Source organism: Oncorhynchus mykiss, chromosome 8, assembly GCF_013265735.2.
Source record: "Oncorhynchus mykiss isolate Arlee chromosome 8, USDA_OmykA_1.1, whole genome shotgun sequence".
NCBI lineage: Eukaryota > Metazoa > Chordata > Actinopteri > Salmoniformes > Salmonidae > Oncorhynchus > Oncorhynchus mykiss.
The window spans coordinates 5,128,441-5,145,488 of NC_048572.1; the positions used below are offsets into that span (position 1 = coordinate 5,128,441).

The 17,048-nt window shown below is 47.7% G+C and overlaps 1 protein-coding gene across 1 annotated transcript in view; it reads left to right on the top strand.

The window, feature by feature from the left end:
- The first annotated feature begins 522 nt into the window (after positions 1 to 522).
- LOC110529279 (YLP motif-containing protein 1) overlaps positions 523 to 17,048 on the top strand; it is a 55,831-nt gene continuing 39,305 nt past the window's right edge. The window contains exons 1-10 of the mRNA XM_036986814.1: positions 523 to 1,320; positions 4,341 to 4,568; positions 5,013 to 5,204; positions 5,695 to 5,895; positions 6,369 to 6,531; positions 6,563 to 6,705; positions 11,512 to 11,691; positions 11,771 to 12,419; positions 12,476 to 12,497; positions 12,620 to 15,586. Coding sequence (XP_036842709.1) covers positions 781 to 1,320; positions 4,341 to 4,568; positions 5,013 to 5,204; positions 5,695 to 5,895; positions 6,369 to 6,531; positions 6,563 to 6,705; positions 11,512 to 11,691; positions 11,771 to 12,419; positions 12,476 to 12,497; positions 12,620 to 15,586 — 5,285 coding nt within the window. The 5' untranslated portion in view covers positions 523 to 780. The remainder of the gene's footprint in view (positions 1,321 to 4,340; positions 4,569 to 5,012; positions 5,205 to 5,694; positions 5,896 to 6,368; positions 6,532 to 6,562; positions 6,706 to 11,511; positions 11,692 to 11,770; positions 12,420 to 12,475; positions 12,498 to 12,619; positions 15,587 to 17,048) is intronic.

Consider the following 17,048-nt stretch of genomic DNA (forward strand, 5'->3'; position numbering starts at 1 on the left):
TCAACTGGATGGGGATTCCTATGAGTTTGGCACAATCAGCCAATGAAGAAGAAGATAACCGAGGCTTTAAAATGAATATAGCCACAATGTCTTTTATTTATATATGTTTTGCAAATGTTTCTTACTTTTTAACTCTGCATTGTTGGGAACGGGCTCGTAAGTAAGCATTTCAATGTGACAAATATAATTGTATTTTATCCTTCACAGATGCTATAACGGCACAGATACAAAGATGCCTATCTCTACCGCCTGTTGTTCACTGTTATCTGCCCTCTCATCTGCTAGAATGGTCCCATCTGATCTCGCCTTCCATCTTTGGGGACATATTGCCATTGTTAGTGCGGTCACTTGACTATCTTGTCAAATATAATAGACAATCATTGGTTGGACTACTGAAATCTGGCTGTGGCGTATGAGGCTTGTAAATTTATAAAGAAATGTCACCCTCTTGTGGAATGGAAAAATAACCATTTGGGCGAACCGGAAATGATGTGTACAAGACTACATGCCAACCAATCAGCGTTTACGTTTCCCTCCACGACCAGATAGCTTTGTAGCTAAATGATACGGAACCCGAAAACCCACACGAACAACGCATTTAATTTAATTTGTTAGTATTTATTGATACATCAAACGACATCAATAATCAACGTTTGTTTACGGATAACACGCGTGGTAACGTACCACTATCGAGGATAAAGTAGCTTTAAATTGGTATTTTTAACTGCACCATCTTTATGTGAGGACAAAGGCCTACACATTGCTCGCTGCTTCCAAAGCATGTATCCCTCTTGGGGTAGTAACTATGGTGGTGGTGGTGGCGGTGGCGGCCATCAACCACCTTCGCAGCAGCACTTCGGTGCGCCGAGGGGTCAGTCTCCTCAAGGCGAAGGCTTCGGGGGAGGATTCGGGGGCTATGGAGCTGCTACACCCGCAGCTGCACCCGGGTCAACGTTCAACAGCCTGCGGGAGCAGCATCTCCAGCAGATGCAGCAGCTACAACAGCTCCACCATAAACAGCTCCAATCCGTGCTGCACCACGACAGGAACGTAAATGAAAACCCCTATGGCGGCGGCGGTGGTCCTGCGGCCGAGTCGTGGCAAGGCAACTCGGGATATGGGTATGGTTCAACGGGGACCGGTGCCCCTTCCTCATACCAGGAGGAGTATCAGTCCATGCAAGGCCCTTCCCCTTATCAAGATGAGTATCAGTCCATGGAAACCGGGGCGCCAAGCCCACAACTTCAGCCACCGCAGCCCAAAGAGACCCAGCTTCCCCCATCAGAGGAGAACCCACCCCCATCAGAGGCGAACCCACAGGTACCCACTCAGAACAATGGTACACCAGCGACTAAATAGGTAAAGAAGAAAGAATCTTTGGCCCCAAAAGAGTCAAATTTCCGAGATGGAAACTCGGCTCAGGGAGAACGACTACCCCCTCTCATTGAAGCCACGGTGTACTGCAGGCATTGTTAACAGAAAACAGGATCCCCATTATAATTTAATAGAAAAATGGCGATCTTCGTGGTCGTTTTTTTTTTTATTTTTATTAAACGTGTATAATAATAATAACAATTTTCGAAGACAATCATGGTACCAATACTTGTTTCTAATACACGAGATGTATGTCCTTGAACCGTTATTGTAAAATTACACACAAAATAAGTTGTCAAATGTAGTTGCTAATGGCAACCTCCTATACCCCGGTCGGCCTTTAAACTGGGAATGTTATGTCTCCATTGGTGCTGAACAATTAACCAAAATATAGGTTATTTTTCGGTTTTAAAACAACTAATCGACAAAACTTCGATTACATTTTTTTTTTATTCCGTTTTTATTTAGGGTTTTATCTGTGAGCTCAATAAGGATCCAGACTGAACTGTGCGACGTAGCAGGGAGTTGTAGTTTCCAACAAGACAATGTTTTACATAGTTTAGTGTGTGAAACTTGCTAATTAACTACAATGACCATAATCCATTGCACATCTACTTTTCCTGTCCGTGTTTCTTTTATGCAGAGACAGGAATACGCGATCTTGAGGGGATACAGAAAGCAGCTGTTGCTTTAGCTGAATATACATGATCAGTGATTGATAGTTCGCATTCAGAGGTCATAAAAGTTATGCCTTATTTAATTTGAAGAACTACTAAATAGTGATTTTTTGTCAGACAGCAGCTCTATAGAGAGGATGACTTGGAATTAAATAGTCATTCAAATGTAATATACACAACTAAATGATTTATAATTATTTATAATTTATTTAGTGTTGATTACTCTTAATGTTGATCATTTATTATAATAATGCTCATTTTCCTTGATCTCCTTCTTGTTATTATTATAATAATAAGTCATAGCCTACTAATGAGAATGACAAGTAGAGCAGCCTTGTATAACCACCACTGAGCTGTAGGCCTCAGGCTGTAGGCCTCCTGTTTAATCTTAATGCCGCAACTGACTATAGTTTAATACTTATATAGGCTACTGTATCAATCATTAATTTGTTCATGTCATCACACCGCATACGAGTCATTCATGATTTGAAATGCAATCAAGCATTTTAGTTTTAAAATTAAAAATAAAGCGAGCCTTGAATAATCAGCTTAAACCATAAATAAATTGTTCCTTTTTTAGAAATTGCATTCACAAATGAATACGATTGTTCGTATTCTTTGCAGTAATAAAGGCTTAACAAAACAAAAAACGTTACAGCAGACTGGTACGCTTATACTTTATTTAGTGTTTACATTGTTCCGGTCAGAACAATTGTAGTGTAATCTATACCGCACCTGTTTGGCAGACAATAATATACACACAGCACTTGATCCATACCTTCTTTTCCTTGATCTCCAGTATTTTCCACAATTAGTCACAAAATGAATATGCCTTGTCTGTATTTTGTACATGGCAGGAGAGTAACAATTCCAGACAGAATAACCTACACATTTTTTGGGGGGGAGGTGGGGGGGGGGGCGAACTCCAAAAGTCCTCTGATAATATTAGTCTTTTGTGAATCGAGATCCCTGTGGGGTTTTTTTGGAGAGAAATATCTCAGTTTGACAGCTGTTGCTTGCAGTTTGCACAAGAAAACCATAACTGATGGGATGAATTGAACTAAGTGCTGCTCATAAACTATATATGCTATGGACTACAAGCAGCCTATCAACTTTCAGTGAATGCTTTTGTTCATATGTTTTGTGTGTATGAACTGAATATTACCAAAATGCATCAGTAAAAAAAAAAAAAAACATTGAGCCTATTTAATGCAACTGTTGCTGTTAATAGATCGCAAAGCGGCAGCATTCAACTGACCTAAAGGTTTGGAAATGATGCGATGGCTTTCTCATCCATAGGCTTCAAAATGCATCTCAAGTGCAATTGCACTGTTTAGCTCGCATCTGAAGGCTGGGGGACATTTAGGATGTACTGTGGATCGCTAAAATATCCTAAAATCCTGGCTTCTACACCTGCATTGCTTGCGGTTTGGGGTTTTAGGCTGGGTTTCTGTACAGCACTTTGAGATATCAGCTGATGTACGAAGGGCTATATAAATACATTTGATTTGATTTGATGATTATGATCACACTTCCTCAATTCAAATATGATGGCGACACTATATGAACGATGGTTTGGTTTGGTTTAGAAACTTGGGAACCAAGATGTCGTTCTCAGTGTGGCCCCATCACCTTGACATGCTGAAATACAGTATCTTCACACCTAGAATTAAAAACCTGCAGGTTTCTGTCAAAACTGTCAACTTATTGAAAATAAAATAAGAATTACATGGGGGGCAGTTTTGGTGGTGGTGGTGGTGGTGGTGGGGGGGGGGGGGGGGGGGACTAAAATCGTCTTCTGGAATAACGGACATTCTGGAGCAATAATTACATCACCAACCTAGTAATACTAGTCCATTGTGAATAGGTCTTTGGTCGCGTGCATGTGTCACGTAAAGAGAGCACGGCTTGAGGGAATAGGGAATATTTTTCCTAAAATAGTTGATTTGATTAAAACACACCGGATGTGTCTATAGATGGGGGGGGGGGGGGGGGGAAATACCCGTTCTAACATTTTTTTGACCAATCGATTGGTCGAAAGAACAGAAGGCTATTGGTCGACCAAGGTTTTTTGCTGTTGCCGGGGACAGCCCTAGGCCAATGACCATAGATCTTTATGCTGTTCCGTCAACTCCTATCTGCGGCCAAGCTAGTTTCTCACAGTGTTGTGATGAGATCTCGTCTACCTGCACAAGCTGTCATCACGTCTCAAGAGAAGCGCTGTGTCGCCAGAACACCATGCTAACCAGAATGTCTGATGTTGATATGATGCTTGTTGTTGTCGTCCAGGAGCAGCAGCAGTATTGGTACAAGCAGCATCTCCAGAACTTGCAGAGGCTGAAAGCAGAGAAGGCCAAACAGGGCCAGGGTGATGGCCCGGCACCCCCACCTCCCAACCCCCAGCCCCACTCGGCGGCAGCCGCTCCTCCCCCTCCAACGGAACCACCCAAGAACGCCCCTCCACCACCACCTCCAAAAGAGGAGCCCCCACCACCACCTCCACCCGATGACGCAAAGGTATGGAGAAACCTGACTGTTTCACATGTCTGAGATAGACTGTGATTAGTATTGTAGGTGAGCGTCTTGGTCTATCATAGACATAGCTACAATTTACAGGATCTCATGAGAATGAGAAGTTTTCAAACATTCCTGTGCAATATCGTCCGAACATACTCCGATGATGAGCTGTAACAATTCAATGATATGCCAGGTATTCACGTATCGGTTTCTCAATGTCATTGGGGGGGGGGGAGACAACTAAATGAATATATTGGGTAAACCTCTGTCCTTGAAGTGCAGTGTGGAGACAGAAAGATGTGACCTGATGAAGACGTGCCTCTGTGGAAGATCTAAGAACGTAGCCAATAGGCTAACTCAAATGTTTTTGTATTTAACAGTGTCTTTGAGATTCCTGCTGTAATAAAAAGGGCTATACAAATCTAGTATCCTCTCCTCCTGCAGCCTGCCCCCACGACCCAGGACCCAGTAGAGGTGGCCCGCCTGCAGCAGCTTCAGAGTGCAGCGGCCCAGTGGCAGCAGGCCCAGCAGCAGAGAGCGGGCTACCAGTACCAAGCCCTGATGCAGCACCATGCTCAGCTACAGACCATCCTCAACCAGTACCAGCAGTGTATCCAACAACCTGCTCAGCTAGAGGTATCTCTATTGACATTTGTTTTAAGCTTTTTTTTTTTGTTATTTATTTTTTTACTCAACGAAAATGTTCATGATTCAAGATTCTTCCCCTCCTTTTTTAAAATTTTTTAAAATTAATTTTTAAATATCTATTTTTTTTTTTAGAATATGGCTGAAGTTGTGATCAGTTCTGTGCTAATTTCAATCCGTCTCATCATTATAGTAATGAACTTTATTTGCGCAGCGTCTTGCATGGATACAATACAGTTTGCGTGTTTGTAGAACATGTTATCCTAGCATGCTCCTCACAACGTGTGTGTTGTCTGTTTGCTGTCGGGGGTTATTTTTGAAAGCAAAATTCTAATTTCCTTTCGAAAGATGGACAATTTAAATAAGCCGATTCTATTCTCTGAGATGTCCTCTTCTTTATATCAGGCCTATGCACGAGGCAAATTTCCACATTGTTTGGACAACAGTTTTTCTCAAACCCCCCCTCCCCTCCCCCGTGTAGACGATGTCTATGGCCATGCAGCTGAGTCACTATGAGACGCAGCAGAAGCAGTTTGGCCCGGTGTTTGGAGACTGGGGCCGCACCTTCAGCCAATGGCAAGAGCAGTTCCAGTCCTACCCACATAAAGACCAGCTACAGAACTACGAGTTACAGTGGAAACAGTGGCAGGAACAGATGAACTCTACCTCAGCACACCTACAGGTACAACCTGACAAACTCCACCTCAGCACACCTACAGGTACAGTACAACCAGACAAACTCTACCTCAGCACACCTACAGGTACAGTACAACCAGACAAACTCAACCTCAGCACACCTACAGGTACAGTACAACCAGACAAACTCCACCTCAGCACACCTACAGGTACAACCAGACAAACTCTACCTCAGCACACCTACAGGTACAACCTGACAAACTCCACCTCAGCACACCTACAGGTACAGTACAACCAGACAAACTCCACCTCAGCACACCTACAGGTACAGTACAACCAGACAAACTCTACCTCAGCACACCTACAGGTACAGTACAACCAGACAAACTCTACCTCAGCACACCTACAGGTACAACCTGACAAACTCCACCTCAGCACACCTACAGGTACAGTACAACCAGACAAACTCCACCTCAGCACACCTACAGGTACAACCAGACAAACTCTACCTCAGCACAGGTACAGTACAACCAGACAAACTCTACCTCAGCACACCTACAGGTACAGTACAACCAGACAAACTCTACCTCAGCACACCTACAGGTACAACCTGACAAACTCCACCTCAGCACACCTACAGGTACAGTACAACCAGACAAACTCCACCTCAGCACACCTACAGGTACAACCAGACAAACTCTACCTCAGCACAGGTACAGTACAACCAGACAAACTCTACCTCAGCACACCTACAGGTACAGTACAACCAGACAAACTCTACCTCAGCACACCTACAGGTACAGTACAACCAGACAAACTCAACCTCAGCACACCTACAGGTACAGTACAACCAGACAAACTCAACCTCAGCACACCTACAGGTACAGTACAACCAGACAAACTCCACCTCAGCACACCTACAGGTACAGTACAACCAGACAAACTCCACCTCAGCACACCTACAGGTACAGTACAACCAGACAAACTCCACCTCAGCACACCTACAGGTACAGTACAACCAGACAAACTCAACCTCAGCACACCTACAGGTACAGTACAACCAGACAAACTCAACCTCAGCACACCTACAGGTACAGTACAACCAGACAAACTCAACCTCAGCACACCTACAGGTACAGTACAACCAGACAAACTCCACCTCAGCACACCTACAGGTACAGTACAACCTGACAAACTCCACCTCAGCACACCTACAGGTACAACCTGACAAACTCTACCTCAGCACACCTACAGGTACAGTACAACCTGACAAACTCCACCTCAGCACACCTACAGGTACAGTACAACCAGACAAACGCCACCTCAGCACACCTACAGGTACAACCTGACAAACTCCACCTCAGCACACCTACAGGTACAACCTGACAAACTCCACCTCAGCACACCTACAGGTACAGTACAGCCAGACAAACTCCACCTCAGCACACCTACAGGTACAACCAGACAAACTCCACCTCAGCACACCTACAGGTACAGTACAACCAGACAAACTCCACCTCAGCACACCTACAGGTACAGTACAACCAGACAAACTCTACCTCAGCACACCTACAGGTACAGTACAACCAGACAAACTCCACCTCAGCACACCTACAGGTACAGTACAACCAGACAAACTCCACCTCAGCACACCTACAGGTACAGTACAACCAGACAAACTCAACCTCAGCACACCTACAGGTACAGTACAACCAGACAAACTCTACCTCAGCACACCTACAGGTACAGTACAACCAGACAAACTCCACCTCAGCACACCTACAGGTACAGTACAACCAGACAAACTCCACCTCAGCACACCTACAGGTACAGTACAACCAGACAAACTCAACCTCAGCACACCTACAGGTACAGTACAACCAGACAAACTCAACCTCAGCACACCTACAGGTACAGTACAACCAGACAAACTCCACCTCAGCACACCTACAGGTACAACCAGACAAACTCCACCTCAGCACACCTACAGGTACAACCTGACAAACTCCACCTCAGCACACCTACAGGTACAGTACAACCAGACAAACTCCACCTCAGCACACCTACAGGTACAACCAGACAAACTCCACCTCAGCACACCTACAGGTACAACCAGACAAACTCCACCTCAGCACACCTACAGGTACAACCAGACAAACTCCACCTCAGCACACCTACAGGTACAGTACAACCAGACAAACTCCACCTCAGCACACCTACAGGTACAACCAGACAAACTCCACCTCAGCACACCTACAGGTACAGTACAAACAGACAAACTCCACCTCTGTACTGTGTGTGTACCTCCCCTTTGCTTCTATGGCCTTTTCAGTAGGATGTAATGGAACAGGATGTAGAGTAGAACAGGGTTCCCTGACTTGTTCAGTAGGATGTAATGGAACAGGATGTAGAGTAGAACAGGGTTCCCTGACTTGTTCAGTAGGATGTAATGGAACAGGATGTAGAGTAGAACAGGGTTCCCTGACTTGTTCAGTAGGATGTAATGGAACAGGATGTAGAGTAGAACAGGGTTCCCTGACTTGTTCAGTAGGATGTAATGGAACAGGATGTAGAGTAGAACAGGGTTCCCTGACTTGTTCAGTAGGATGTAATGGAACAGGATGTAGAGTAGAACAGGGTTCCCCTGACTTGTTCAGTAGGATGTAATGGAACAGGATGTAGAGTAGAACAGGGTTCCCTGACTTGTTCAGTAGGATGTAATGGAACAGGATGTAGAGTAGAACAGGGTTCCCCTGACTTGTTCAGTAGGATGTAATGGAACAGGATGTAGAGTAGAACAGGGTTCCCTGACTTGTTCAGTAGGATGTAATGGAACAGGATGTAGAGTAGAACAGGGTTCCCTGACTTGTTCAGTAGGATGTAATGGAACAGGATGTAGAGTAGAACAGGGTTCCCTGACTTGTTCAGTAGGATGTAATGGAACAGGATGTAGAGTAGAACAGGGTTCCCTGACTTGTTCAGTAGGATGTAATGGAACAGGATGTAGAGTAGAACAGGGTTCCCTGACTTGTTCAGTAGGATGTAATGGAACAGGATGTAGAGTAGAACAGGGTTCCCTGACTTGTTCAGTAGGATGTAATGGAACAGGATGTAGAGTAGAACAGGGTTCCCCTGACTTGTTCAGTAGGATGTAATGGAACAGGATGTAGAGTAGAACAGGGTTCCCTGACTTGTTCAGTAGGATGTAATGGAACAGGATGTAGAGTAGAACAGGGTTCCCTGACTTGTTCAGTAGGATGTAATGGAACAGGATGTAGAGTAGAACAGGGTTCCCTGACTTGCGGGACGAATTTGGGCCGCAGGTGTTATTTTAATGTCTATCGATGGACATAAAATACCCCAAAAATCAGCTCCAATTGATTTAAATTTGGAAATCTGTTCTGAAATATTACCTCACCTGAAAGAGGAATATAATGTGATTGGATACAAATGTAAGCAAGGTTTTTTTAAATTTTATTTGACCTTTATTTAACCAGGCAAGTCAGTTAAGAACAAATTCTTATTTTCAATGACGGCCTACTGGGGAACAGTGGGTTAACTGCCTTGTTCAGGGGGCAGAACGACAGATTTGTGCCTTGTGTAGTTAATTTTTTTGGGGGGGGGCTGCAGTCTATAAATCATTAGTAATTATGTCCGGCCCCCCTGACCACTCGCTCAAGAAAACATGTGTCCACTGCTGAATCTAGTTCCCTGATGAAGGTGATATCTGTCCTATAGAATAAACACCTGCGTTCAGTCTAGTCGTTGTATTTCCATCTGTGTACGTTGCTGGCTACACCCTAACCAGGTTCATGTAAAAACACTTGATGTAAAATATATATAATTTTTTTTAAATGTGTGTGTGTGTGTATATATATATATACACACAGTGCCTTGCGAAAGTATTCGGCCCCCTTGAACTTTGCGACCTTTTGCCACATTTCAGGCTTCAAACATAAAGAAATAAAACTGTATTTTTTTGTGAAGAATCAACAACAAGTGGGACACAATCATGAAGTGGAACGACATTTATTGGATATTTCAAACTTTTTTAACAAATCAAAAACTGAAAAATTGGGCGTGCAAAATTATTCAGCCCCCTTAAGTTAATACTTTGTAGCGCCACCTTTTGCTGCGATTACAGCTGTAAGTCGCTTGGGGTATGTCTCTATCAGTTTTGCACATCGAGAGACTGACATTTTTTCCCATTCCTCCTTGCAAAACAGCTCGAGCTCAGTGAGGTTGGATGGAGAGCATTTGTGAACAGCAGTTTTCAGTTCTTTCCACATATTCTCGATTGGATTCAGGTCTGGACTTTGACTTGGCCATTCTAACACCTGAATATGTTTATTTTTGAACCATTCCATTGTAGATTTTGCTTTATGTTTTGGATCATTGTCTTGTTGGAAGACAAATCTCCGTCCCAGTCTCAGGTCTTTTGCAGACTCCATCAGGTTTTCTTCCAGAATGGTCCTGTATTTGGCTCCATCCATCTTCCCATCAATTTTAACCATCTTCCCTGTCCCTGCTGAAGAAAAGCAGGCCCAAACCATGATGCTGCCACCACCATGTTTGACAGTGGGGATGGTGTGTTCAGGGTGATGAGCTGTGTTGCTTTTACGCCAAACATAACGTTTTGCATTGTTGCCAAAAAGTTACATTTTGGTTTCATCTGACCAGAGCACCTTCTTCCACATGTTTGGTGTGTCTCCCAGGTTTATGGATATCTTTAAGAAATGGCTTTCTTCTTGCCACTCTTCCATAAAGGCCAGATTTGTGCAATATACGACTGATTGTTGTCCTATGGACAGAGTCTCCCACCTCAGCTGTAGATCTCTGCAGTTCATCCAGAGTGATCATGGGCCTCTTGGCTGCATCTCTGATCAGTCTTCTCCTTGTATGAGCTGAAAGTTTAGAGGGGCGGCCAGGTCTTGGTAGATTTGCAGTGGTCTGATACTCCTTCCATTTCAATATTATCGCTTGCACAGTGCTCCTTGGGATGTTTAAAGCTTGGGAAATCTTTTTGTATCCAAATCCGGCTTTAAACTTCTTCACAACAGTATCTCGGACCTGCCTGGTGTGTTCCTTGTTCTTCATGATGCTCTCTGCGCTTTTAACGGACCTCTGAGACTATCACAGTGCAGGTGCATTTATACGGAGACTTGATTACACACAGGTGGATTGTATTTATCATCATTAGTCATTTAGGTCAACATTGGATCATTCAGAGATCCTCACTGAACTTCTGGAGAGAGTTTGCTGCACTGAAAGTAAAGGGGCTGAATAATTTTGCACGCCCAATTTTTCAGTTTTTGATTTGTTAAAAAAGTTTGAAATATCCAATAAATGTCGTTCCACTTCATGATTGTGTCCCACTTGTTGTTGATTCTTCACAAAAAAATACAGTTTTATATCTTTATGTTTGAAGCCTGAAATGTGGCAAAAAGTCGGCAAGTTCAAGGGGGCCGAATGCTTTCGCAAGGCACTGTGTGTGTGTGTGTGTGTGTGTGTGTGTGTATGTATGTGTATATATATATATATATATATTTATTATATTAAAAAATATATATATTAAATGTATATATATATTTTTTAATATTTTTAAGTGTGTGTATATATATATTATATTTAAAAGGGCTCCTTAAATGTGATTTGATTGCAGGAGAGGGTGACCACCCTGCGAGCCATGCAGCAGCAGTACGGAGGTGGTGGTGGGCAGTACCGCACTGACCAATACAGTAGTAGTGACCGGTATGGTACTGGAGGGTATGGGGACCAGTACAGCCAATATGGTCAGTACCCACACTCTGGACCGGACTCGCAGATTCAACAAGTCCCCATGGTGAGCCCGTCTATGCCGTCCCAGCCAGGTAGCCAGCCCTCGTCCACCTCTGGACCCATGTCCCAGGGCCCTCCACCAGGGCAGCACGGCCCCTCCAACGCCCAACGTGTTGGAACCTCCACAGGAGAATCGCAGCACGGCCTCTCCAATGCCCAACGTGTGGGAACCCCCACAGGAGAACCGCAGCACGACCTCTCCAATGCCCAACGTGTGGGAACCCCCACAGGAGAACCACAGCACGGCCTCTCCAATGCCCAACGTGTGGGAACCCCCACAGGAGAACCGCAGCACGGCCTCTCCAATGCCCAACGTGTGGGAACCCCCACAGGAGAACCACACCACGGCCCTCCACCGGGGCACCAGGGCCCTCCACCAGGGCACCAGGGCCCTCCACCAGGGCACCAGGGTCCTCCACCAGGGCACCAGGGTCCTCCACCAGGGCACCAGGGTCCTCCACCCGGGCACCAGGGCCCTCCACCCGGGCACCAGGGCCCTCCACCCGGGCACCAGGGCCCTCCACCAGGGCACCAGGGCCCTCCACCAGGGCACCAGGGCCCTCCACCAGGGCACCAGGGCCCTCCACCAGGGCACCAGGGCCCTCAGTCAGAGCAGTACAACCTGTCTGGACCCCTTGGTAGAGGGGCAGGCCCAGGAGGGAGAGGGTTGGCCAGACCACCAGGTCCACAAGGAGGACAGCCTCCGTCCTACCAAGGCCCCAGAGGACCAAGGTAACTTGTGTATTCACGACATAATGTTATTAAACCCCCCCCACCCTCTTTACCAGGTCTCCCTTTGGGAGAGATTTTGTTTGTACCTGAAAGTGACAACTTGGATAAAAAAAAATATAAAAAAACACAAGGTTAAATCAAACATTGCCATTTTTCATTTACAGGCTGTTTAAACATTCATGTGTTTTCTTTCCACCCAGGTTTGACGGTCCGAGAGGGAACGGCCCGCGGTTTGACCAGCAGCAGTCCGGTCAACAGCAGAGGTTCAACGCTCCACCGGGTCCCAGGTTCAACCAGCAGCGCCCAAGGTTTGATCAGCTTGGCCCCAGAGGACCAGGGCCTCGGTTCGGACAGCAGGGACCCCACTTCGACCACCCCCCGAGACAGAGCCCCCCAGCCCGCTTTGAAAGGCCCCCGGGTCCCTCGGCACCTTATATCGGCCCACAGCCTAAACCAGACACGGGCAAAGACACCAAACTACCTCAGGGTAAGACTGACATGCCAGCAGGCTCCAAGCCTCCTGGAATTAAACCTACTGGGCCAGCTAAACCAGTAGCAGTCAGTACAACTAAGCAAGGTGCATTGACAGAACCAGGGGATATGTCAGAGGACATGTTGGAGTCCCTTGGGGGCTTCTTCGTCCAAAACGACCCCATCCCTCAGACGAAAGCAGAGGCTGATGCTGCTGCTGCTGCTGCTAGTAAGGACTCCAAAAAGGAAGAGGTGACCCCCCCTGCTGCTGCCGGTGCCAAGCACCCCTCTTCTGTAACCCCGGAAACCGCTTCCCCTGCCAAGAACGCTCTCAAACCAGGTGGACCGGCCGGGCCGTTGAAGACCAACGTCAGTAACAACAACGGGCCTCAGGGACCACAGGGGCCTAAGCCTCACGGACCGGAGCCGCCGAAGACCAACACAATGACCAACCAACCCGCTGGTCTTCTGGGGCTCATGGGCCGTGGTAGAGGGGGACGTGGCCAGCCTCTAGGGCCTGTAAGAGGGGAGGAGGACGGAGGTAGAGGACGAGGGGAGGCGGACGGAGGGATGAGGGGAGGGAGAGGACGAGGGGAGGCGGACGGAGGGATGAGGGGAGGGAGAGGACGAGGGGAGGCGGACGGAGGGATGAGAGGAGGGAGAGGACGAGGGGAGGCGGACGGAGGGATGAGAGGAGGGAGAGGACGAGGGGAGGCGGACGGAGGGATGAGGGGAGGGAGAGGACTAGGAGAGGCGGACGGAGGGATGAGGGGAGGGAGAGGACGAGGGGAGGCGGACGGAGGGATGAGGGGAGGGAGAGGACGAGGGGAGGCGGACGGAGGGTTGAGGGGAGGGAGAGGACGAGGGGAGGCGGACGGAGGGATGAGGGGAGGGCGAGGGGAGGCAGACGGAGGGATGAGGGGAGGGCGAGGGGAGGTGGACGGCGGGATGAGGGGAGGGAGAGGGCGAGGGGAGGCGGACGGAAGGATGAGGGGAGGGAGAGGACGAGGGGAAGCGGACGGCGGGATGAGGGAAGGGAGAGGACGAGGTGGTCTATGGGGACGTGGAGGGAAACAGTCGGGTATCCCAGACTTCAGTCCCAACACAATCCCTCTGGGAGGTGGGAGGACGGAGGACGACATGGAGGGGGTTCCTTACGACTACAGACCTCCTCATGACGAGATGAGATCACAACATGGAGGACCAGAGGAGGACTGGCAGGACTGGCAGCAGGACCCTTCACTGGAGAAACCTGAAGGTCCTCCTCTGCCTGAAGAGGAGATGTGGGTCCCTGAAGAGCACTACTACCCTCCAGAGGACTACTACGAAGACCCAGGGAGAGGAGGTCCCCCTTTGGGGAGAGGAAAGCCTCTAGATGGGCACCACTGGGAGGAAGCAGACCCCCCACCTCCAGAGTACTGGGGAGAGGAAGGAGATCCCTACTGGATGGACCGGAGGCCCCCTCCTCATGGCATGAGAGGAGGCCCCCGAGCCCTGTTCCCCCCTGGGCGTGGTCGCCCCCCACGAGGCAGGCCCGGCTTCATGCACCAGGGTGGTCCCAGACGCCCCCTTCCTCCTCCTCACGGAGCCATAGACCCCCATGAACCTCTCGGATCCCCCATGGATCCTGACGATGACATGGACCCTCTGGGACCCCCGCTGCATCGGGACTACAACCCCAGAGGGCCCATACACCACGATATGATGGAGCGAGACATGAGGGGACGGCCTCCTCCACCTAGAGAGATGATGGACAGAGATCTGATGGGGCCTGGTGGTCATCCTCCATATCACGACATGGAGATGGACCCTGGCTGGCCCCCGGGCCCCGGACGACCCCCCCACCTCGGCAGAGACGGGCCGAGAGGTCCCCCCCCGCCTCCCCATGAGATGATGGAGCGGGGAGGGATGAGGAGGCGTCCGTTGGGACCTCGGGGCGCCCCAATGGGCCGGGGCGTGATGCGGCACCCACCTCGCTCACTCGAGGACTTGGAGGGGTACCCCCATGAGGGGTATGGGGAGGGGTTTGGTGGTCCCGGTGATGATGGGTATGGAAGAACGCTGCCGCCACGTGACTGGCCGGACCACCCCTCACATGAGTACGACTGTGAGGAGGAGTATTATCCCCAGGAGCCTCCTCGTGTTGGGGTGTGGGACAGGGAGAGAGGAGGACCACTACCGGAGAGGGACTATTCTCCCTACCCTTCCCGCGGTCCTCCACCTCCCCCAGACCGTTTCAGAGATGACGAGTGGGCCGATGAGAGAGAGCGAGACCGTCCTCCATACCCCTACGAGGGAGACAGAGAACGTCCTCCATACCCCTACGAGGGAGAAGAGCGTGGAAGAGGAGGAGAGCTTCGAAGTCGAGACTTCCCGGACGACCCTTCGTACAGGCACGATGAACGCTCCTACCCATCCCCTGCTGAATGGGAGAGACCCAGACCACCCCTTCCAGAGAGAAACTACCCCCCAGATTTTGAGGGCCATAGGCCCCATTACGACGGGCGACCCGAGCCCTCTAGATCAGATCAAGGTATCCCTCCATCCACCCCTTCTCAGGTCCCTGCTCCTCCCAGTACTGGACCAGACAGTTCTCAGGAACCAGCTTCACAGGGAACTGGACCGGGCATACTGGCTCTGTCACAACGACAACATGAGATCATCCTGAAAGCTGCCCAGGAGCTGAAGCTTATCAGGTAAATTATAGAGACTCACTGTTTTTCCCCCTAAGATAGAAACTGTCTTTGGGTCTTTCCGTGTACCTGTAATATGTGTGTAATATGTATATATACAGTACCAGTTAAAAGTTTGGACACACCTACTCATTCCAGGGTTTTTCTATATTGTTACTATTTTCTACATTGGAGAATAATAGTGAAGACATCAAAACTATGAAAATTAGCCACCCTCATGTAGTAACCAAAACATTTTTATACAAATCAACATTTATTTTAGAAAAAGTAGCCACCATTTGCCTTGATGACAGCTTTACACACTCTTGGCATTCTCTCAACCAGCTTCAAATCAAATTGTATTTGTCACATGCGCCGAATACATCAGGTGTAGTAGACCTTACCGTGAAATGCTTACTTACAAGCCCTTAATGCAATTCCAGAAATGGAGTTAAGAAAATAATTACTAAATAAAATAAAGTAAGAAAGAAAAAAAAGTAACAAGAAAATTACATAACAATAACGAGGCTATATACATACTGAGTCAATGTGGAGGCTATATACAGGGTATTACGGTACAGAGTCAATGTGGAGGCTATATACAGGGTATTACGGTACAGAGTCAATGTGGAGGCTATATACAGGGGGTACCGGTACAGAGTCAATGTGGAGGCTATATACAGGGTATTACGGTACAGAGTCAATGTGGAGGCTATATACAGGGTATTACGGTACAGAGTCAATGTGGAGGCTATATACAGGGTATTACGGTACAGAGTCAATGTGGAGGCTATATACAGGGTATTACGGTACAGAGTCAATGTGGAGGCTATATACAGGGTATTACGGTACAGAGTCAATGTGGAGGCTATATACAGGGTATTACGGTACAGAGTCAATGTGGAGGCTATATACAGGGTGTTACGGTACAGAGTCAATGTGGAGGCTATATACAGGGTATTACGGTACAGAGTCAATGTGGAGGCTATATACAGGGTATTACGGTACAGAGTCAATGTGGAGGCTATATACAGGGTATTACGGTACAGAGTCAATGTGGAGGCTATATACAGGGTATTACGGTACAGAGTCAATGTGGAGGCTATATACAGGGTGTTACGGTACAGAGTCAATGTGGAGGCTATATACAGGGGGTACCGGTACAGAGTCAATGTGGAGGCTATATACAGGAGGTACTGGTACAGAGTCAATGTGGAGGCTATACACAGGGTATTACGGTACAGAGTCAATGTGGAGGCTATATACAGGGTATTACGGTACAGAGTCAATGTGGAGGCTATATACAGGGTATTACGGTACAGAGTCAATGTGGAGGCTATATACAGGGTGTTACGGTACAGAGTCAATGTGGAGGCTATATACATACTGAGTCAATTGACTGAGTAGCAGCAGTGTAAAAAAAAAAGGGGGTGGTGGGTCAATGTAAATAGTCTGTGTGGCTATTCGATTAATTGTTCAGCACTCT